The 23,820-nt window shown below is 38.7% G+C and overlaps 1 protein-coding gene, 1 long non-coding RNA gene and 2 pseudogenes across 3 annotated transcripts; 1 reads left to right on the forward strand and 3 right to left on the reverse strand.

The window, feature by feature from the left end:
* Positions 1 to 765: 765 nt before the first annotated feature.
* Positions 766 to 1,993, reverse strand: LOC149048563 (uncharacterized; annotated as a pseudogene).
* Positions 1,994 to 11,683: 9,690 nt separating this feature from the next.
* Positions 11,684 to 12,470, reverse strand: LOC149048564 (uncharacterized). Its single transcript, XR_016184550.1, has 2 exons — positions 12,331 to 12,470; positions 11,684 to 12,232 (listed from the first exon to the last, which is right to left on the reverse strand). It is a non-coding gene; the product is annotated as an uncharacterized LOC149048564 (long non-coding RNA).
* A 362-nt stretch (positions 12,471 to 12,832) lies between these two features.
* LOC149048565 (uncharacterized) lies at positions 12,833 to 16,608 on the forward strand. Of its 2 annotated transcripts, XM_089198841.1 has the most exons (3): positions 13,059 to 13,143; positions 13,219 to 13,641; positions 15,474 to 16,608. In XM_089198841.1, the coding sequence occupies exons 2-3, from the start codon at positions 13,504 to 13,506 to the stop codon at positions 15,780 to 15,782; spliced, it is 447 nt and encodes a 148-aa protein (XP_089054967.1). In that variant the 5' UTR covers positions 13,059 to 13,143; positions 13,219 to 13,503; the 3' UTR covers positions 15,783 to 16,608. The 2 variants fall into 2 exon arrangements, with proteins under 2 accessions (XP_089054966.1, XP_089054967.1); XM_089198840.1 differs by having other exon boundaries at positions 12,833 to 13,641.
* Positions 16,609 to 20,991: 4,383 nt separating this feature from the next.
* On the reverse strand, positions 20,992 to 23,314 carry LOC149048566 (uncharacterized; annotated as a pseudogene).
* Positions 23,315 to 23,820: the final 506 nt, after the last annotated feature.

The raw sequence follows: 23,820 nt of genomic DNA on the forward strand, positions 1-23,820 counted from the left end.
AACAATTTCTGTTGTACGGGAGTCACCAAATCTCCTTCTTCGTCTTTTAAGGATTTTGCCAACTTGGTAGGATCGGCATCGACCGATAACGATGCTGGTAGTTGTCTTATTTTTCTAACGTAGAGTTCTATATCAGGATCGAGCTGTTTGATGGCTTGCTTTTGTGAAAGCGTGACTTGTATTGGGATTCCTTAAAATTTCCATTTTACGAGTCAGGAGTTTGGCCGCTGTATCCAATGTAGGATCGACGGTCAATCGTCCTTTGAAAAGATTCACCATGGCCGGATCTTCGGCTGGAACCATGTACATTTTTTGATAAGCCATATTTTTCTCTCTCTCTGTCTAACGGCAACAAGTCTTGACGACAGTGGTTAGTCCATTCCACAATTTTCCACCTTTCTGATTTATCAAGGCTTGTCTTCTCTTTTTAAGCGATACGGCTCGATTTCCAATTTGCCTCAGGACTTGTCTGTAAGGTCTTAATCTGGCCGTGGTGACGGGTATGACGGGCACGTTGTTTTTGAGTAAATTCATCACGATTTCGCTTACGGCGTTGACTTGATCTTTGTTGGCGTGTTTGATCAGAGCTTTCCTTGCGTTTCTATTAGCTGCCGAAGTAATGGCTTTTAAAAACGTTTTCTGTCTACGAATTCTTTCCATCTCAATTTTTGCTTACTCACTACGGATGTAACACTGTCTTTTATATGCGTTGATCTTTCCGCCACCCGCCGCCCGCCGCCCGCCGCCCGCCGTCCGTCTGCTCACTTAGTCTGTTCTTTTTTGATACACGGTCGTGTACCCTTCACTTCTCAATAGATTGGTTTTTAACCTTTCATGATCTGATGAATTGGGATGTAGATCGAACATTAAATACCCGTCGGGTCTCTCCGTAGCATCTCTATACACGTTCAACACCTCCTTGAAATCTTGCGGAAAAAGCTTGTTGCATAAGAATGCGCACACCCAATTGATCGCGAGGATTCTTGAAGGCAACGATGTAATGCGCATTTCTAGAAATGGATTTGGCATGTTTACCTTTGGGAAACATATCTTGAGTCATGAAAACGACGGTGATACCTCTGTGATGTGATTCTCTGGTAAAGAGATCTAAGACTCTATAGTCGTCACTTCCTTCGCGCATGAGATCGTCTAAGATCAAAACTCCACCCATTGTTTTCTTATACCATTTTTCTAATAATTGGGTATCTGGAATTCCTTCGTGGAAATGGATGCCTTGTTCTTTTTTCATTCTTTCAAATGTCGTGGGTTGGTTAGCACCGTAACAATAGACTACGGGATTATAGGGACGAGTAAACAAACGGCTTCTTTCTCTCATCAGTTTTTCCACGAACACCGTTTTACCGCAACTAGAAGGTCCCACGACCATGATGCTACACGGACTTTGAAACTGAAACGGTGTTCATAACATCATGAATTTTTTTCTGCGTGTAAACTAAAAAAGTGTTTTTTTATTTATATATCCAACGGACAAGACCTGTTATTGTCTTGTTTACAACATTTAAGATTTTCAACTCTTGAATTTAATAACGGTTTGATCATTTCCCCCACCAAATGATCATTGTACACAAAATCTCTTTCTTTCGCTTTCGCCCCTAGCCTTAGCTTTTGAATACATCAATACATACTGCCCACACGATTTTGAGTTCATTTCTTGCAATGTCATTGCGCTACTGCGTACGATTTCAAAGTTTTCGAAAACCCATTCCACTACATCGGATGGTTTGTGCCACTTTAACGGTAATCCGTAACTGTCCATGACTTCGCAAGTGTGTTTTTTTGTGAAAATACCCAACCAATGAGATCCGGGTTTATCGATGGGGTCGGTGTTGACGATGTAAGCTCTTTTTTTCCATTGTTCTGGTAATCCCGGTAATTCGTCGGCTGCAAATACTCCTGCGAAAATAGGTGCTAGATATGGATCTTGTTTGGCGAGATAAGATAATTGTTCTGTAGTAAATGGAACGAATTCCATGGCCTCTTTTTTTCTTCTTCTTCTTCTTCTTTTTCTTACTGGATTCTTCCTGCAATCGTCTGACTGTAAATGTCGTACTGAGTACTACCCGTGGGTTTTATTTGCATCATGTTTTCGAATTCACCGTAGACGATGACGGCGATTAACGAATTGACAGCTGTCTTTGTAATGGCGATTTTGACACGCCCTTCTTGTTTACGGTTCAATTGTACACTGTCTGCACATCCAGAAGCGACATTATCCCACATGTATAATGTGGTATGTTGATCGTCTCCCCAATGTTCTGGTTTGATCATACATTTTCCTCGGTAGGCTGAACAATTGGCACTGATAAGTCTGTGATACCCTGACATGTCATATTGACCGTTGTCTGCAATAAGTTGCAAAGGTTGATACGGGTACTCTTCCCCTTCCACAATCTGTTTGATACTACTGACATCGAATTTTGGGAAATTGAAAGGATTGTATGCGTAATTGCCTGAGAAAGCATCTTGATAGACTAATCCCACCACCACGCGGTCCGGGACTCTTCCATTGAACACGTCTGTAGCTTCAAAGTTAGTGTGATTGTTTTGCAAGGTGTAGGTCCTGATTTCTTATCTGACGGTGGGGTAATACACATCCAGATTTTTCTGCATTCTTGCTGTAGCAATTTTATTGTACACGTCTGACCTGACTTTGACCATGCAGGCATAGAATTTCATTTTCAAATCACCGGCTTGTAACCTGACGTTGGTGGCCACTGCAGCCAGTCCGTTCATGAAGAATTTAGGATCGTTGAGTGTAAACCTCATTTTGAGATCGACTCCTGGTATAAGCATTCTACCCGTATTGAACAAATTTACATGTGGTAACCCAAACAATTGAATGGTTTTTCCTCCCGTGGTTTTTTCTTTCATTTCCACGAGACCGTCGACTGCTTTTTTTCGTTCTTTCGAGAACGCTGTGTAGTCGGCATTAGGTGTGGCACTGTCGATTTGATTGGCCGTCAGGTCGTGAGGTGGATAATTTAGAGCTGAGTAATACCCTTGAGGTCTGAGAATCGTTTCCTCATCTTCTGTTCCATAATTGAGTATGGTTTCCAGATATGCTTTGTAAGCGTAGGTGTCTGTTTGTTCGGTGGTCAGAGTCCCATTCACGTAGATGGAAGGTTGTTTGATGATGGTGTGAAATGCGTTTGGAGCCAACCATCGTTGCGATGCAGCAGCCAGATTTCCTCCGTCGGTTTTTTTCAGAATCAAATCCACACGAAAATAACCTCGACTAAAATCGATATATTCGCGGCTGCCTGGTATCACGAATTCTATAGGGGTAATACTTTCACTAGTCGGATTGATTTCCGCGATGCGGTATCCATTGTAAGTGATGTTGGTAGGTGGTACTGTAAAAAGATCTAAAGCACTATCTTCAACCACTCCCGATTTGAAGTGGTCCGGGGAGGCCTCACGTCCTCCGAACACGATGCTCATCTTTTAAGAACTGATGAAGAAACGCTCACTAAAAAGCTTTTTATACTTCTCTGTGACGTGTGGGTGAATTTTTTTCTTTTCTACCTACACTTATACTTTTTCTTCATTTCCATACCCAAGAGTTTAAAGAGATTCTTGCCTAGGAATTTTCCTATTCGATATCCTGTTCCTAGAGTTGCAAATATCGGCACCTTGGCGGCCGAAAACTTTCCTACTCCTCCTCCTCTTTGCTTATTAATCTATCCAGCAAGTTTTTTTTGCCTTCTAAACCATCCATCCAGTTTTCTTCCAATTTTTTGTCCATTTTTCATCGCAATGTAGGCGTTAAGAGCTCCTCCTCTCTCTCTTTTTCGCTGACGACGACGACCGCTACTACGACGTCCTAGCATACCACTGCCTCTTTGCCTGGCTAATCTCAACATGTACCCTTGATTTTTAAAGGGATTAGAAGCTCTGTTTATAGGAAGATCATCCATATCTTTTTTTTTTTGATGAAAAAATGAAAAAGGATCCAGCTCTTTTATATCTTTTTTTTAATCAACTCTATGAAAGAAAAAAATGTTCTCTGTTATAATATTCCTACGTCGTCGTCTTCTTTTTCTTATTTATGAGTTTTCTGACCAATGAATTTTCCTAATGATAATCCTCTTCCTTTCTGTGTCTTTTACTTCTTCTTCTTCTTCTTTTCCCACATATTCAAGTATGCGCCTGGCATCATGGTAGAAGATCCAAGAAACGGTATTATGGATGAAGGTTGAATGATCCCTCCTTTCTGTCTTTTCCTTTTTCTTCTACGTCTCATATTTTTTTTCAGTAGGTAAAAATATCACTCAAACGTTTTGCTGGTTTTTTTCTCCTTTTTATACCTTTCATCCCATTTTCTTTTCGGAATTTCTTTTTACGTTTCACACCCGTTAATTTACCAAAAACAATATCCTTGGCTTTCCTCTTTCCGTAATTTATGAGGGATTTTCGAACCATGGATTTCACTACAGGTCCCACCTTGCATGTTTAGGAAATAGGGTTTCTCTCTATACTGCCAGAAAAAAATGATAAAATTAAATCACCGCTCGTATTTATAGTCATGGGATAATTTTGTTTTCTTATTTTACAACAACAACAAAAAAAAGTGTATGGTATCATTTTTTCTATTACACTTGCTTATATACGATTAGGCTGGGTTTGATTTTTCCTAAAACACAACGTGACCACGGTTTCGTCGTTTGAATTTAAAAACTCGGTTTGAGTTCCATCGGTTTCACTGATTCCTATTTCCAAGGTATCGAATTTATTCTTACGAATGGGTATAAATTGTAAATTATGAGGTTCGAAAGTGCTTTTAGATCCGCTGTATACGACCTCTCTCAGTAAATAAGTTTCTGAACCACCCATGATTTGTGTCTGTACCAGATCTGAATAAACGTACAACGGACGTTCTTGATATGTTTGACTTGACTTGACTTGACTTGACTTGCATGCATTTGACACAACCTATAAATGTACCAATTGACTGAATATTGCAGACGTAAGAATTTTGATTTGCTAGGATTTCCTTCAGGTTTAAATTGAAACGTTTTGGAATACACTATTTCCCATACTCTCTGAACATCTCCTTGATAATTCACTTCGCTGATGGGGTCCCTAAAATGTTCAAAAGTCAACAGACTGGTTAACTCGAATCCTTTTTGATGCGACGGTACTCCTACTTTCGGAATCACCAATTTTAATGCTTTAGCTACATTCAAATGCATATAGAAATCGTTTTCAATTCCAGATCTGTAATTACCATCGATTCCGCTGTTGTCTATACACAATCTGTAGGAACCACCACCGACATCCTCCCAGTAAAACACAGGCCATTTAGGTCGTTTCTTCTGATAATCTTTATCTTCAACCATATAATTCTTCATTTTAAGAGGCAACCTACTGTGCAGCCTACGGTTAAGCAAAGAAATCATGCTATTCCAGAAATCACCACCATGTATTGGCATGTCCTGTGAAAGTTCATATTTCAGGAGGGATCCTCTCAACCAATAGGACTTGCTTCCAATTTCCAAATTGTTGTAGGTTTTCACACCATTCATTTCAAGTTCCATACCACATAAGAAATCCACTTCCGCTAACTTCTGATAATTGACATTCTTGTGAATCACTGTATCCAACGTAGACGGAAATGAAATGCTTGACAAAGCCACTTCCCATTCACTCTCAGGTAGATAGATCTCTTTTGCTAACTTCACTTTGAATTTACCGGGAGAGTTATCCGGGTAAATTCGAGAACTTGCAGTACTCGGGAGAGATAGATAGAACACGTCACTCATTTTTTCAAAAAAATGTTTCTTCTATTTTCTGAATCCAAATATCAAGGGTACACTTGCTGAAATGCAATTAGATGGACATTTCTGAGGACCCATGACCGCTTCTTCTAAAATTGATGGTCAATATCGTCTGTCCATCTTTGAAATTTACTTGCGAGCCATCGGTTTCACTGATTCCCACTTCTACGCTGTCAAAGAAGTTTTTACGAATAGGTAAATACTGTAAATGTAACGGTTCAAATAAATATTTCCCTTTTTCGTTATTAGTGAGCGAGACTTCTCTCAATAAGTCTGTCTCTGTACCACCCACGATCTGAGTCTGTGTCAAATCTGTGTACACGAACAGCGTTCTCTTAGGATCCGCATAAGTGTGATAGATTTTTTCATCCAATCCTGAAAAATACCAGTTGACATAAGAATAGAATCGCACGTAACGACCCGTGACCACATTCCATTGAATATCCACGATCCTCCACAGGTCATCCGTGGATTTCCACAAATTTAAATTGGGATCTCTAAAATGTTCTATTCTGACGCTACTTGACAAGCACATGATTTTAGTGCCATCACTTTTTGTTTTTTCTTCCACCGAGTAGAATTTTTTAGCCAACTCCAGTTCAATGTCTACGTGGTTATTAGCTAACCAATTTTTCGTCAATTCTTCCAAACTTCGTTTATCTTGCGGTGGAGGAGGATGTAAGTAATCTGGGTCGAACACGTCCATGTATTGCACATGTTCGTTGTTGATCTTCAAATCGTATCTGTCTGCATTCAACACCCATTCGAAATGAGGAAATTTCCCTTTTCCACTTTCATCTTTCCATTCTTCAAACCTCCTTCCTCGGCTATTCATATACCCTCCGACATAATAGTAGATATCTTTCATCTCCTGGTAAAATTGATTCGTGACTAAATTTATAAAACGCGACCAGATTTCATACCCGCTTCGTACGGTAGTAGGAAATACCGTACAATCTGACTTTTGCAAGTCCACCACGGCATTACACTTGGCATTATGCCAATATTGAGTACCTCCTTTCTTGTCATTGGCTGTTTGCCACCTATTATTTATCCATCATCTCACGGGTATGAGTACTCCGTCGTCATTGGTGACCTTAGTATGTATGTTCGAGCGAACCAAAATAGGTACTCGCGCGTCTATGAAATCATCCACTCGAGGTACCATATCCGGAAATGAAATACTAGCCAATGCTACCTCCCAATCATTTTCCGGTAGAAAAATATTTCTTGGTAGTTTGACTTTGTAGTGACCTGGATTATTTTCAGAATAAATCTGTGAACTTGCATTGCTAGGTAATGTCAGGTAGAAATTCATCGTGGTAAATCACATCGAAATAAAACCAAAAGTGCATGTTGCTTGGTAAACTGGGTTTTATTTATATGCACGCTTTCTGAAGCATAACGTGACCACCGTATTTTCGTTTTTATTTCCTACAAACTCAGTTTGTGTTCCATCGACTTCGCTGATTCCTATTTCTATGGTATCAAATATGTTTTTCTTACGGGAATAAACTGTAAATTCTGAGGTTCGTAACTGTTCTTTATGACATTTCCATTCGTAGACCCGTCGTATTTCACTTCTCTCAAAAGATCTGTTTCCGATCTCCCCATAAAATGTGTCTGCACCAGATCTGTGTACACGCACAAGGATCGTTTTTGATACATGGGACTGTGGTAGGTATGACCCAGTTCGTAAATGTACCAATTGACAGAAGCTTGCAAACGTAAAAACAATGAGTTGCTGGCGACTCCTTCTGGTTTGAATCCAACCTCTTTTGCGTCGATGATAGTCCAAAATCTATGAACACCTTCAAACTCTACAGTGGTACTCGCGGGATCTCTGAAATGTTCGGCAGATACAAGACTGCTTAATTGGTACCCTTTATCTTCGGCTTTAGCAGATCCGTTTTTAGGAATCACCAGTTTGAATGCTTTAGCAATGTCTAGATGAATGCAAAACTGATTTTCAATCCCAGATCTGTAACTAGCATCGATTCCTGAATTGTCTATAAACAGTCTTTAATCACCACCAACATTTTGCCAGCTGAATACAGGCCATCGAGGACGTTTGGTTTGAAAATCTTTGTCTTGTGTTATGTAGTTTTTCATACCGTTTACAATTCTGCTATGTAAATGGTAATTGAGTAATCCAAGCATCCTATTCCAGAAATCCACTACATTTCTAGGTGTAGTCATCCCCTTTGTATATTCATACTTCATTACAGATCCGCTCAAGAAGTACTCTTTGTTCGTTATAGGAAAGTCACTTTTATCTTCCATATCTTTCATGTCCAAAACAAGACCGCACATAAAATCCATTTCTGACAATTTTTCATAATTCACATTACTCGGAAACGTGATGCGCGACAAGGCCACTTCCCATTCTCTTCCCGGTAAAGAGATCGTCTTGAGAAGTTTGGCTTTGAATCTAGCTGGAGTGTTATCTCTGTAGATAGTGTCATATCCATTACTAGGAAGCGTGAGATAAAACGTGTCCTGGTTACCCTGCATGACTCATAAATCGACTATTTCCTTCGCGTCTACCCAGCTGTCGTATTTGGAAGGCCAACCTTTCCATCTGACCAAAGCTTTCCCGTCTTTTCTCTTTAATACTTTTTCGATCCGGAAAACGTGTCTTATCGCCCATATCGACCTTTTGCAACTCTTCCTCGTAAAACGTACCTTTGACGGGCGTTCCATCGTATTCTTTGATCTTGTAAGATGCTACATAGGAATTTATGACTCTATCTACGATGAATATTTCTTCTGTCCAGCCTGGCAAATATCCTTTCTTAAAGGTTCTACGAACCTTGCTCAACATGACCTTATCTCCCGCTTTAAAGGTAGACTTTCTTCTTCTTCTTCTTCTTCTTTTACGGGATGTACCGAACAATTTTTTACTGTACAATTTCTTCCACACTTTTCCGTCGTTATACATAGTGACATTCTTAGGTGCGACACCCGTAGCATTGTGTATAGACGCATTATAACCTTTGACTAAATCGGGTAAAAAATCCAGATACTTGAGAGTAGCGTTGGCTGTTAATGCTTGGAACAACCTCTGTTTGAGGGTTTTGTTAAATCTTTCTACCACAGAAGCTTTTGTATCACTTTGAGTATTAAAATGAGTGATCTTTTGCTGCGCGAGATATTCTTGAAACGATTTGTTGTAAAATTCACTCCCTTTATCCGTTTGTAGACGTAACGGTTTTCTTCCTTCTTTCAAAATAGACTCAAACGCGCGTTTTTGTTCTGCACCGGTTTTGTTCTTCATAGGAACCACCCATGCGTATTTACTTAAAACGTCAACAACCGTCAAGAGATATTTTACCCCTTTGTTGTATCTACTGAGATTTTTCATATCCGCTAAATCGGCTGCCCATTGATGATCTCTACTATTAGCTACGGTCGGATTCCTTGTATAATGCACTCGAACTGGTTTATGCAAAGAGTAAATTAAATTCTTCTGCATGATACTCTTGAGTTTTTTGACGGGTACACCCTTGGCTTTGTGTAACCTTTGCAATCCACCATTACTACCTGGATTCGAAAAGTCATAATACGTCTTCAATACCATCCGTTCCAACTTTTTTTCTTTATCCAACTTTCTTTTCTTTCTCTTGTTCATTCCCACGACTTTTTTCTCACAGTAAAATTTTAGTACAACATCTCGCCAACACGATTAAAGCCGCCCTCATTAACTCTTTGAATGATGGTACTTTATCAGGATGGGTATTAAAGACCCATTCTTTATGTTGTTCGTAATCTCTTCCTCTCAGTTGTTCTCTCATTCCCTCCATATGTACAATGAATATGCCAGAATTCCATTCTCTCACACGACTAGGGTCATTGATCAAATAAATAAATAATTCATCCGCGTTTTCTTTGGTTTTCACCTTTTCTAATTCTTTTCGAGGAATAAGCGAATCTCGACCGTTCAATTCGTTTTGATAAATACGTCGCCATAACCACTCTTTTCCTATCCGCTCCATCTCCTAATCTGACCGAAAAAAATCATAGCAAAGCTATTTATATAAATTGAAACCACATTCCAAAATTTTTTCATTCTTTCCCATGTGTTATCCCGAAATAATGAACGTCAATACTGTAGCCAACCAGACCGATTTCTTTAAACGGGAACGACAAAATTTCAAAGAGGAAGTATCCAAGCATTATTGGAAAAAATTCTGGGTGATAGCTATCTTGAAAACCGTTCATAAAAAGAAAGGACTCGAACCATCCATTCATTCCTTTTTTTCCATGCAACGATTGCAATATGCCGATGAGATGAGTTACAAAATCGAACGTGGACTTAAAGAAGTCAAGTTTAATGAAATCTATGACGAATGGACCAAAATCCTGAGAGAAAGAGGTGTGTATCATCCTATCTGGAATCATGAAGACATGGACTTTGTCAAAACCATGATCTCCGGAAACAATGCAAGTAGAATGCAATTGGAGGAAATTCTGTCATTCAGAACAGAAGAATTGGCATTTTCGTACGAATGTATGGGGTTCACGCATCAAGATATTGACATCATTTTTGATTGAATGAGAATCACACCTGACGAACGTTTCATGGCTGGATTGGATGAAGTGGATGGTGTCGTGATCGAAAAAACAACATAAAAGAAAAGACATTTCTTATTTTCTTCATTTTTATTCATCATGGCCACTAGCATGTAAGATTATTCACCCATCAACTCTTTACAAAAAATGGTAGACACCATACCTGTGAATGCAGTGGAAGCGAGAAAAAAAGCACAAAAAACATAAGAAGAAAGAAAACATGGCACTGCCGCCACCGCCCTCAACTCTTCCGCAGTTACAAACGACTTCAGACCTAACGAATTGCTGAAAGAAATGGGGTTTGACATTTCTCCAACAAATTCTTCTTCTAATTCAACCGTGTCACCCACAGCGGTCACCATTGTGGACGAGAAACAGTATGACCTCAACAATTGTCTCTTCCACCCATGCAAGTTGGAATTATTTCAAGCCCTGTCTAACATGGAATGGTATGCCAAATGCCCCTTCTCTCTCGAGTGTGGAGTCTTTGTGCATAGAACCATGCAGAACGCTTACTTGGGTGTACTTAATAGAAGAGTACACGACACCTACAGAAAATTGAACGGAACCGTCATGTGTGAATGCAATTGTCAGGCTTCCTTGAAAGTAAATCAGTCACCTCTAAACCCAGGAAGACCCTTTTTTACTTGCCGAAACAAAGACGGATGTCGATTCTTTCAATGGGCAGATGTAAGATTGACCAAGAGAAACGAAGAACTGCAAAAACTGTTCAAAGAATACGGCAGGTTTTAAAATTACAAAGGAAAAACAATTCCATTAGTTCTGTAAATAACGTTCATTGGATTAAGTATATAATTTAACGCTTTTCCAAACGTGCCTGCATGGGTGGTACAGTGATGATTGTAGTAGTCTACCAAGCGGTTCATCCGGGTTCGAATCCGGAGCAGTGTAAGTTATTGTTTTGTTTTGTTTTCAATCAGCTTCTTTCTTTTTTCCTTCACTGTAAGGCTGAAATGTTCCCGAATTTGTACTTTATCAATTAAAAAAAGTTTTTAACAAATTTGTACATTTCAATCATTCTTGCATGAATGGTACAGTGGTGAATATAATAGACTATCATGCGGTTGAGCCGGGTTCGATTCCCGATCCTAGTGACTTTTTGTTTTTGTTTTTTTTGTTTTTGTTTTTGTTTTTGTTTTTTTTGTTTTTGTTTTTTGTTTTGTTTTTTTTGTTTCGTATTTTCAATTTGTTTCTTTTTTCTTTTTTTCTTTCAACGGTGAAAGGAGTAATTATATTATTTCATTAACAACTGAACCGCCCATAACCCTAAGCAATAAATAACTACAAAGAAATGGCGTACACGCAAACAACTTTAATATGTTTTTAAAAAGTTACAAGAAGTAAAAAAGAGTCCCTTTTAATAATCTAATAAATTTGCCAATTCAAATCGAAACCTTCGAATGGCTCCACGTTTGGTCTGAGCCAAGAATCTCGATACTCTACGATTCTCATATCGACGAATCGTGGTCAGATATAAGTCGCTAACAGTTTGATTAAAAAAAAACATTGCTAGGTAAAGAAATATTTAAAAATTCTAAAAAAAAAAAAGTCTCTCTCGAAAGGGATGCTGTCGTCCCATGAATGGTGTAAAAATTCCGCATGACGCCGCGCAGCCTCCCATCGTAATGGTGGTGATGATGATGGATATTCACCCAGTTGGTGTAGTACTGAGGCTGGCGGGTCTGCTCTGCAATACGGGCAAGTGGGCCATAACTTCTTGTCCTTCTGTGTCCGAAACCATTGCGTTAAGCATTCGTTGTGCATCGACTTTTTACAACATGGTGTTTTTTGGTCCTGCGGACACGCACTTGTGCAAATTGCACATTCTTGATCTTCAATAACTTAAAGAAAGAAAGAAAGAATGGTCAATTACCATCACTCATGTGCGACTATGAAAAAACGGAAAAAAAGGATTCGAGTTCGATATATATGAACTTACCACACGGAGTGGTGTTTTGGCGTCATTCATTTTTTCCTGTTGCTAGATCTGACAACTGCGCTAACTGAAATCTGACAACGCACTGAAAAAAATTTGCTACATACGTGAAAGACATGGCATCACATTGACGCCATGCTACGCACGTGTACGAAATGGCGTCATGTTAACGCCATGACATTTGTTCCGCGCGCTTGCTTTTTTATGCACGCGCACATTGCGCATTCTCGATCTTCAATAACTTAAAGAAAGAATGGTCAATTAGTGTCACTCATGTGCGACTATGAAAAAAAAGATTCGAATGCGATATCTATGAACTTACCGCATTGTGTTTGTGCATCATTCATTTTTTCTTGTTACATGAAATCTCTCCACGCGCTGAAAAAATTTGCTACTCACGTGTAAGAAATGACAACAGCATGATGCCATTTGTTACGCGTGCTTGCTTTTTTTGTGCACGTGCACAAAAAATTTGCATATTGACCTTGATCTTGACCTTTGTTCCGCTCACCTTGATCTTCGTTCCGCATGCTTGCATTTTTGTGCACGGCGCTCATCTTTCAAGAACTGATGAAGAAACGCTCGCTAAAAAAGGTTTTTTGCTTGCTTTTTTGTGCTTGTGCGCAATTTGCATTTTCATCTGGAACATTCGTCCCGTTCAAGCCATGCTACGTACGTGTAAGAAATGGCATCATGTTCACGTTATGTTATGTACGCGTTTCTGTATAAAAAAGAAATGAACGTCGCATTCTTCACAAATCATAATCGTGAGTGAACAAGGTAAAACAACCATAAGACGAGAAGAAAACGAAAGAGGTATCATACACGACATCAAAAAACAATATGTCTTTCGGCATCATCCTGATTGTATATTTTATATTTACGTGAAAGGATGGCAGGACGACACAGCAAAAGACTAAAACATGAAGAGTCTGATGTTGTCACGAGCGAGTACCAGTGTTTCGTATGCCACCTAAAATCTGAGACCTGTGAGCGAAGTGTCCAGCTCCATTGTTGTAAACAGTATCTACACCGTCGCTGCCAAATACAAGGTACCATAATACTTGTGGGCTTTGCCGTGAACCTTTAAGCGGGTGTAACGACACGCCGCCAGCATCCAGTCAGACCAATTGGACCTCTGACGACGACGACGAGGCTGCTGCGGAGGCTGCTAGAATGGAAATCATTCAGCAACGATCCGATGTGGATACGGAACGTATTGCAAATGATGTCCTCAACATGACTAGGGAAGAGGTCATCCGACGACTTCGAGAACTCATTGATTCGCCCGTATTGGAAAGCCAACTAGAACGGGTAAGAGAAGATGAATTCATAATTCGATATCATTTTATCTACTCTGATTCAGATCACTTTACCGATTGAAAAAAATTTTCTTCTCGTAGATGCCTAATTTGGTAATAAAAATGATGATGAGTTATTTGATGACGGCCGAACAAACAACACTAATAGGCAGGGGTCGCACTGTGGCCTTATTTTTCTTATGTCGCGTCATAAGTTGTCCCATAAATATGTCGCGACATTTACACCACGGGAGTCATGGAGGTCGCACTTGCGCGACATAAATGATATTTGAAACCAGTCTGTCAACTCTTTATATTTCACGCGCGAAAAGAGCGCCAAATATAATTTTTAGACATGAGGCTGGTGCTAGTTTTATTAGCGACATTTCTTCAATCTCTGTTTAATTTGTTCAATGTACAAAACCTTATTGGTTTGTACGCATTGTACAACATTCGCCAACGGCAAATGTTGGCCCTTGCCGCTTTAAACCGACGTCGACGAATGTCAATTACTGGGTTGAAATTCGCCATGATAAAACGTTTGAAGAGAAAACCGGTGACTAAAATTTTAACCCGATAGCTGTAGCTAGCAGTGCACACGTGTTGCCTTTGCAGAATTACAAAACTCCAATTTCTGCCCGTATTTCAGATTTGATTGACGTTGACGACAGAAGAAAAATAAAAAATTGTTATTTTAAGGCCATTAGACAAGATATGACCTGCTTTGAGGCAGGACATCGGCTTGTTTGATCTTTAGGTCCTTCGGACATAGTTATGTCTGGACGCGACAAAAGGGTCGCACTTGTCGCAAGCATGCTATGACAGATTCTATGTCCAATGTAAACACCAAAAGCACTAGTGCGACCCCTGCCTTATAAGCGTACGAGAAAGAATCGGAAATTACACGCCATTGCTCGTTTCCTGTTCTGCTGAACGTTATGAATCTGCAACTACATGGATGCATCGGCAAATTGAAAGAGTCAATACAGTATTCATTTACATATTGAAAGTTCAGCTTTATCGGAACGATTTCACGAAAGAGTATTAGAACGATTAAATACTTTTTAATTTTTTTCGTTTTTTTCTTCTTCTTTTTTAGACTCACGTCCTTATCTTAAAAGAAATACTCAAATTCTTCTTACGTTGTGAATTGCATTCCAATCGTCATTTTTTATTAGAACGACGAATCGTCTTTTTGTTCATGAGAACCATAAATATACAATATCGCGGTATGACGGTTGATCCTGTTTTCGAAGAAGACGATTTTTATCAATTGAACAGCATCTTTGAATATTTATATTCTATGTACAGAAACATATACCGCCGTCAGTAATAGAACGATTAAATACGTTTAAATTTTTTTCATTTTTTCTTCTTTTTTAGAGTCACGACCTAATATTAAAAGAATTACTCAAATTCTTCTTATGTTGCAAATTACATTCCAATCGTTATTTTTTCTTAGAACAACGAATCGCCCGTTTATTCATGAGAAGCATAATATGTATTATTTTCACGTTGATAACAATAATAATTCTCCGTTTTAGGTTGCTACTCCCGTCTTGAAAGGATATCTATGTTTTGCATTTCATTTACATGAAACAACGCGTCGCTATTCTGAAGCAACCCTAACACAACTTCGAAATGAAATGCGTATTTTTACATTAACTCATTCCGATTTTGAAATAGTAATTTTGGATAGAATCATGCGAAGTACGCTATCGTTATAATTATTTTTTTCAGATCGGTATATATCCTGAAACAAGTCCTTGGTTTTATCTTTATCTTTATCAAATGAGAGGATTAATTCCATAAAATAATTTTCTATCTTTTTTGTATTTTTTCCAGATGCAAACTAGGACGTTGTATTCAATTATGTTTTTTAAAGGCGTCATTAGTACTTTAACAAGATATTATCGAGCTTGGTTTCCATTAATCGATTTACGTTCGTGTGAAGTCATGGGGGATTTCCATTACAAACATGTCATGTTATACATAGATGCTACGAAATCAGAATACGTCCAATACAATCTTCGATATAAAGAAACAGACTCGTCCATGAACAATAGTTTTTTGATAAAATATACTGCAGAAAATGATGAAGAACGTGTTATTACCGGTTATATTTTTCTTCAGAGAATGATGAGATATTGGTAATTTTTTGTTTTTTAAAGAAGTGATTCGCGAATTGAGAGGATGATCAAGCATATGTTATTACCGACACTATTTTAAACTAAGATTTTTTATTTTTTCCAGATGCAAACTAGGACGTTGCAATCGATTATGTTTTTTAAAGAAGTGATTCGCGAATTGAGAGGATGATCAAGTATATATTATTACCGACACTATTTTAAACTAAGATTTTTTATTTTTCCAGAAGCAAACAATTTTGTTACTGTTTTAACCTAAGATTTTTTTATTTTTTCAGATGCAATTCATTATGTTGATCGGTAACAAAAACTTTTTAGATATTTCTGAACACTTTTTTCTATGTTTTCGATTTCTCTTAGTACAGTCTTAGTCATCTTTGAGTAACTTTCTCTTTGTTCTTTATTTTTTCAGTTCGAATTCTTGATTGAAAGAAGAAGTTTTCTACTTATTTTTTAACGTTTTAGAGTTTCTCTTACCAGAATCATTTTTTCAAGTATTTAAGCAATTTAAGCCTTCGGGTTCGACTTTATTATAATGAACCATATCTTAATCCGTTTTATACACCCATTTTTCATTTAGTAAAGAGTGAAACGGAAGGTTACATGTTTTTCGATTCGGCAGATGAATATTATAGTTATTTGTATGATTATAGTTATTTATATGGGGTTTTTGATTCACGTTAAATTGTTTTATAACAACCCCTATTTCATGTATTTTATGTAATAAAAACTGAAACGGAAGGTTACATGTTTTTCGATTTAGTAGATATTTTCGATCTATTGTAACTTGTAAACATTTTCGACTTCATCACAATAAACCTCATTTTGAGACATTTTTTATCTCATTTTTTTCATTTTTTCTTTTTTTTAGACTCACGACCTGATCTTAAAAGAATTACTCAAATTCTTCTTACGATGCGAATTACATTCCAATCGTTATTTTTTCTTAGAACAACAAATCGCCCGTTTATACATGAGAATCATAGATACACAATATCACGATATGACGGTTAATATTTTCTTCGAAGAAGACGATTTATATTCTATGTACAGACTATTATACCGCCGTCAGTAATAGAACGATTAAATACTTTTTAATTTTTTTCCTTGATTTCACTTAGAAATACGAGTGGTTTTTATGATGACCGGTAACAAAAACTTTTTAGATATTTCTAATCAATTCGGTAGATATTTTCGATCTATTGTAACTTGTAAACATTTTCGACTTCATCACAATAAACCTCATTTTGAGACATTTTATCTCATTTTTTGTGTCACGTTTTTTACCTATTAAAAAACCCCCCAAAAAAACTTTTTTTACCCGCGCGCAAAAAAAATCCCTATCTCCTCGCGCTTGCGAACCCGCACGCGCACAAACCCGCACGCGCACAAACCCCATTAAACTCGGTACCAGGCGTTTGGGGTTTTTCGTGACGTCATCGTGACAATACGCCTTTCTGATCGGTCCATTTGTATCACATGACATCAATACTCGATTCTGATTGGTCCACGCTATACTGGCGCTATATTACTACTGCTGTTGTACATGTTCCGGAGAATAAATAAAGTTCAGTGACTGTTTTTCATTGTCATTCTAACAGTCATACATGTAAATAAAAGAACGTAGAACGTCGCTTCTCAATGAAAACTGGCAGTAACATGGCCAAAAGATCACTTATTGACTTAAGAAAGTTTTCTTGCCGGAACAAAACAAGCAATCCCAAGCGGGTAAGATAGCCCCGTACTGCTGGCCAAGTAGTCAATCAGAAAACACGATTCCAGGTTTCTCTACCCCTTACCTGCTCAAGGAGTCAGTAATTGTAACAAAAACTGCGAACTGTCCATCCTTTACAGCGGCAGTAAAAAGCTGGATTAGCACAGGAAGAAAAGCCACCTCCACCCAAAGAATCAGCCCAACGTGAACTTTATTTACTTACGTGTAACATGTAGCTGCAAGTTAACCTAATTGTTTTATATTGTGTTGTTAAACGTAAACGCGAATGAATAACTCAACTCACCTATCGCTGTGCACAACTTCCTGAATTCACTGTCGTTCACCCTAGGTCTGTAATAACTAAACAAAACGCACAAGATAGTAAAAAATGATTGCTCCCAAACGACTCGAGTAAGATGACTCCATATGTCATTTTGAATTCCTAATTTTGGCGAGTAAATTTGGGTGCTTCGTATGTCTCGTTTTTTTTATTCTTTGTAACACGTGTAAGGCAGTCCTTAGTCGAGGCTTTTATCAAAAACGTCTGGGCAGCTGGCGGAAACTAATAAATACGTATTTTAACGAAAATGGTCCCCTTTTTATCGTGAAATAGCTGTGTAATACATTTATGTCACATATCTTCATCGCCGAGAGGTTCATTGACAACTTTTATAGACGATTTCCTTTTAAAAATTAAACGATACGAGTTAAGACATGTCACTTAACGACAAATGCGTTTCCAGCCGGTTTGAAGTTTGAAAACCTTGGCACTTCGGAGAAGCAAGGAGCGTCGACACAGAATCTATACTTGCGCTGAACACAAAATTCCTTGTCGCGTGGAACGTAAAGAGCATCAACTGCCAACAGAATATCACCAGTATCAATGGACACTTTCTTACACCCTGCAGAATGTGGTGTTGAGCTGGCAGATCGATTTAACCGCTCCATACGCCACACTTCAGAGTGATTACTGTTTCGTCGAGAAATTCTATAATCGATCATTAAGTTAATTTATCCGCTAATGACATACGTTATAGTGATGTCATAACACTAATGTAGGTCATTTGTCAGCTGTGGACCTAGCCGACGCACTGGGTAAATATCAAATCGTTTCGTATACTTTATTATCTGAGCATTTCATAACAATGTAACTTCCTTTTAGGATTCGAACGCAGTTCTTATATTGTCTGGCAGTAAAGTCGTCAATAAAGATGTTTGATAACAGTGAACCAAAAACCAACAACTGACGAAACAATTACTCCGCGGGTCATTCCTAATAACTGTGTCAGCGTTACTCTGCGCATCGTTCGGCAGGCTTTGGCATTTGTTCGGCAGGTTTTGGCTGAGTACACGGAGGTGGGGCGCGTCGAATAATGTAGCAGACTCCTTGCTCAGTAAGTGCTGCTTGTTAAATGGTATCATCCTTTTCATTGACCCCAAGGACGACAACGTACAGCCAAATCAAGTGCTTGCAGATCTTCACCGTTCAGCTCGTCATGAAATCTTCGCAAATGCAACTCGGAGTTGTGCCAATTGATACAGTGACCATAACAAAACCGATCACGTGCACTTGATAACTCATGTTTGCGAAGCAATTTTACCTTCTTCTGAAACAGACATTAACTTGATCCTGTGTCGGTCAGTCTGAGTTGCTCGTTTCAATGTAATATTGAACTGACAGCTTCGCACACGGCGCCTGGCTCCTCTTTTTTAACTCGTGAGTTGTGCGTATGCGCAAGAGCGAGTTGTAGATATGATGTGGAGAAAGGCACTCACTCGCTCGAGTGGTCGATTCCTGTAAACTTTTTTTCAATTTTAGGCTTTTGAGAGCATTTGATAGTTTTTGGCGAGTAATAAACAAACGAAATGGCGACCTTTGTTGCTAAGAATAGTGGTGAGGTGAAAATGAAGCCCACGATAATCTTAAAATAGTTTTTTTTTGTTTTAGTTTCAGCAAGCGGCGCTAGCGACTGGCAAGCGTGCGAGGATTCACACTGAAATAAGAGAACAACCTTCGTTTCCATAAAATTGTAATTTACAATCCTTGAACTTGAAAACAATCCGAAGATTCATTAAAAATATCACTTACTCCGAAGCGCCCGGAGTTTTACAAGTGTTCAAAAGCTTTTTAAGTTATGGCGTGAGATTGGGGACAAAATCGATCATTATATTTCGTATCGTGTGTTTTTCCTGTGTGGAGCAACAAAAGGTGCCGGCGACTGACGAAATTACAGGTTAATACGAAAATCAAATAACAGCTAAACAAATAATTTTGGCTACCGATTTCCAGTGAATTTTTAAAGAACAATTTTCTTTTAAGTTTCAAGACAATTTAAAGATTCTAAATAGATATTACGTACCAAAATGCGAAACTTATACACCACAAAATGGATAAATAGTCCTGAAATGAAATTCTATCTTGTTCTTGATTATACGTTGCCTAGCACGTGACCAAAATCTACCCAGGTGGAAATCCAAAATGACGGTGGCAGTCTTGGCTTATATGTCACTCAAAACTCGTTCCCGTTTGTCTCATTTGATAAAGAGGGAATCATTAATGTTTTCACTAAGACAGTATTGCCTTGATTTTCCAATATTTACAATGATAGACAGTAAATTTCACTTTTCACCCACATTTACTTCGAACCTTTTAGTCTAGGTGCTAAAGTTATTCCGTGGGCATTTTTGGAAGAAAGCCACTAGACCACAAGGAATCTAAAAATCGTTGACAATTTTGTTAAGCGATTAGACGGTAATTATGGCGTATTGAAAAAGGACCTACCTGATCCAGCATGGAAACGAGGCTGATAGGCTACAAGGGGCCATTATTTCTCTCCAATTCAGTGAAACCCACCCAAATTCACCAGATACAACAAGTAAGCAACCCTGAAACCAAAAAACTAGTTTATTTTATTAACAAGGGTCACGTGATCGATCTAGCATGAAAGCGAGGCTCGTAAGTTTAGCATGAAAGTAACATTAGCCTATACCGCGGACTCGTGTCCTAACTCCTGAAATTTAATTGTGAAACAGTCCAGATGCCAGGAAATCGACTGTGTTTATTAATGAAAGTCACGTGATTGACTAAGCATGAAAACGAGGCTCATAACTCGCGATTAATGACATGAAAACACTTATTCTTGACGCTGGCCAAAATCGCCTTAATTTACGAAGCTGTGACCTTTAAAGCCAACCAAGAGGGCTGTTTACACTAAATTTCTGCTGTAACATCATGAACTAACGATGACAACGAGGCTTATTAATTACATTAAGCCTTACTCTGTCCTGTAAACCATAAATAATAATAGCAATCGCTGGTCCTTGGTGAGATTAAAATATACAAACTATACTATCACCGTGTTAACTTACTAGAAAAAATTAAATGCTTTCAACTGGGCACAAAGTTGTGTTAAGTTGTCAGTCACCTTATATCTTTCATATTTCTTACTGATATATCGAAGGTAACGTTAACCTACAAAGTAAAGCTTCATTTACAGGAACACATAAAAATGTATCAGCATTAATTCAAGGTCCATCTATTAATTTTCTTTATTCTTCATGTCATCCTATTCGTCATCACATTCTTCATCGTCATCTACCACATCACTGAAAACATTCTGGCAGGGTTCATCCTCTTCATCACAGCAAGAGCAAAGGTCTGTGCATGGCAATCCATTTCTGCGGCACTGGCATCGGTTGCTTGCGCACTGCTTGGTGCATCCGCATTTGACTAGCTGAATTATGGCCTTTGGTGCTGGCAGCAGCCTTGTCATTACTGGAAACCATCTGTTGTCACTTTTCTCCCACCCATAGTTTTCAGGAGACGGAATGTCAGGGTTTGCCACAACATCGTTGTCCCAAACAATAGCTTGATAGTGGGCTCGTAGAACAGCTTGAAGAAGAGCACCTCGGGTTGGTGGCAGTCTTTCTGACTGTGCTTGCTTCTTACGAAATAACAACCATCAAAGTTCTTTCACGGTGGTAAGCGATGTATTTGGAACATAGAGTTCGCAAACAAACTTCTCAATGGCCTTTATGGTTTCTTCAGATGGTGTTAATGTTGTTCCCAGCTTGGCCATCTCTCTGACAACATCTTCATCAACATTCAGAAATGCTTTCCAACACAAAAGTTTTCCATGGCCTGAAAAGCATCCGGTGTTATCTGCTCCACTGAGTGCATGGAACGCGGGAAGAGCAGCTGTCCTGGCTTCCCCGAGAGCCTGAACTATTGGTTCTAGCCTAATTTCTCTGCGGTTGCGCCCCTTTCCTGTAACGAATGAAACATTGCTACACAGCTCTGGAAACCGTCTTAAAGCAAGAACAAGGACATCAGTGTCAGGGGAGTGGACATGGATCTCCATTGCACCATCCGATGTGGCATCAACGGCATGAAGGATGATCTTTGTGTCCGCTTCTTCTTGGTTGCTCTGAAGATGTCCAACATCTTTGAAGGTCGCCTTACATTCACTGCCCCATGCAACAAGAAATCGCCGACCACTCTGTCCCCTGAAGTGCCTGAATGCTTTGTCTGCGAGGTAGGTGGTGAGTTCCATCTTCGTCTTCGTATGCGACAGAAGCATCTTCATCGAAACTCTTGAGATGTTGGTGGAATCTGTGATTCGATAATAGATGGGATCCTGTCCTCCTTGCCTTTTCTCTCTGGTGGCTTCTTTTAACGACATGGGTTAGTCATACCGATCAAAAATCAGGCGAACTTCATCCTTCCTGCCATACTTCTGTTCGATTGTGTCGACGAAGTGAATAGCAAGCTGCTCGCAGTTCTTCACCCATTCCGGCTTGTCTAGGCACTGGAGCTCTGCCATACCATCAATGATGATCACTTTCAAATGCGACTGAGCTGCATTTGTTGTTGTTGTTATTCTAATGTAAACTGCTTCATAAAGTGCCTGCTTATTAAAAAAAATAGAATAGGAATGCGAAAAGAATATATATATTTTTTATAAATATGGAGGTTTTCTTCCCGAAATTTTAGGCCTGGGTTTTAAGTTAGCAGCCTTGTTTCCTTAATTAATAAAAAAAAAAGCAAAAACAAAACAAAACAAAAAAACAATTTTCTGGCATCAGAACTGTCTCATAATTATATTTAAGGAGTTGGGCCACGAGTCCGGGATATGGGCTGACTTTCATTTCATGCCCAGCTTACAGCCTCGCTTTCATGCTAGATAGGTCACGTGACCTCCGCTAATGAATTAAACTAATCCGTTGGCTTCGGGGTTGCTTGCTTATTGTACCTGGTGAATTTGGTTGAGTTTCCCTGAATTAGAAAGAAATAATGGCCCTTTATAGTTTTTTTAGCCTCGCTTTCATGCTGCATCAGCTAGGCCCTTTTTAAACACGCCATAATTATCCTCTGAACGCTTAACAAAATTGTCAACAACGCTTTCAGGAATCCTGGTGGTCCAATGAACACTACTAGGCTAATGATTTGCTTTCTTCCAAAAAAGCCTACGGGAATTATTTATCAGACATATGCTCCTGGACTATTTTCTTTCGAACCAGAAACACAAATGATGTATGTATGTCATTTGCTGGCTGGGAGGTCCGTATCGTGAAAAACATTTCAAGACCGAGGTCACAGTTTTTCACCATACGGACCGACCCTTAGCCGGTAAATAACATTTTTTTTTTTTTGAATTTGACGAAATTCTTTCCAAAAGAACCCGAATGATTTAGGGCTGTAAATATGGAAAGATCTTTCATAAACTGAACAGTTTTTGAGTGAGTAAATAGTAGCTAAAATAGAGGTGATACAAATTAAAGAGAGACGCCTCACCGAAACATTTTCATTTCCGTAACGATAAAGGTGATTTAAAAGGCTTCCAACAAACTTTGAAACATTATTTTTATAAGTATCTGTTACAATCTGACAGCTGTCAATTAGGGAGCGCGTAGGAAAAAAAAAGCGCAAGAACATTTGAAAAACAACGGAACTAGTTTGGTTAGGACTGTCACAACAATGTTTTCTTCAAAAGCAGTCAATGATCTAACGGAAAGTATTATTCACTCTTATCGACGATTCATTCATGAACGAAGATTTACCTCTGTTCATTAAGTAAACGGCAAGGAAAATAAATGCGAGTAAATTCAATTTTTTTATTTTGAAGTTGTGAGAGTTTGTTCGTTTGTTTGCTGCAATGGCGTGGGTAAATCTGGTCTTTCCTCCACGAAAACTAAATTCGAATGGCACACTCCAACGAAACAAACCGTGAAACAGGGATTTAATGCGGCCTTTTCTCATTGAACTCCTTCAGTTTCTATTGTGCAATTTACGGTACAAATGTCCAAATTGAACGGACTCGGAAAGACTCAC

Source organism: Pocillopora damicornis, chromosome 3 (assembly GCF_964200805.1).
Source record: "Pocillopora damicornis chromosome 3, jaPocDami1.2, whole genome shotgun sequence".
Classification (NCBI taxonomy): domain Eukaryota; kingdom Metazoa; phylum Cnidaria; class Anthozoa; order Scleractinia; family Pocilloporidae; genus Pocillopora; species Pocillopora damicornis.

Coding starts and splice junctions, on each gene's coding strand:
- LOC149048565 (XM_089198840.1), top strand. CDS start 13,504: ATGGAAATCATTCAGCAACGATCCGATGTGGATACGGAACGTATTGCA. Junction 13,642..15,473: donor TGGAAAGCCAACTAGAACGG/GTAAGAGAAGAT, acceptor TATTTTTTCCAG/ATGCAAACTAGGACGTTGTA.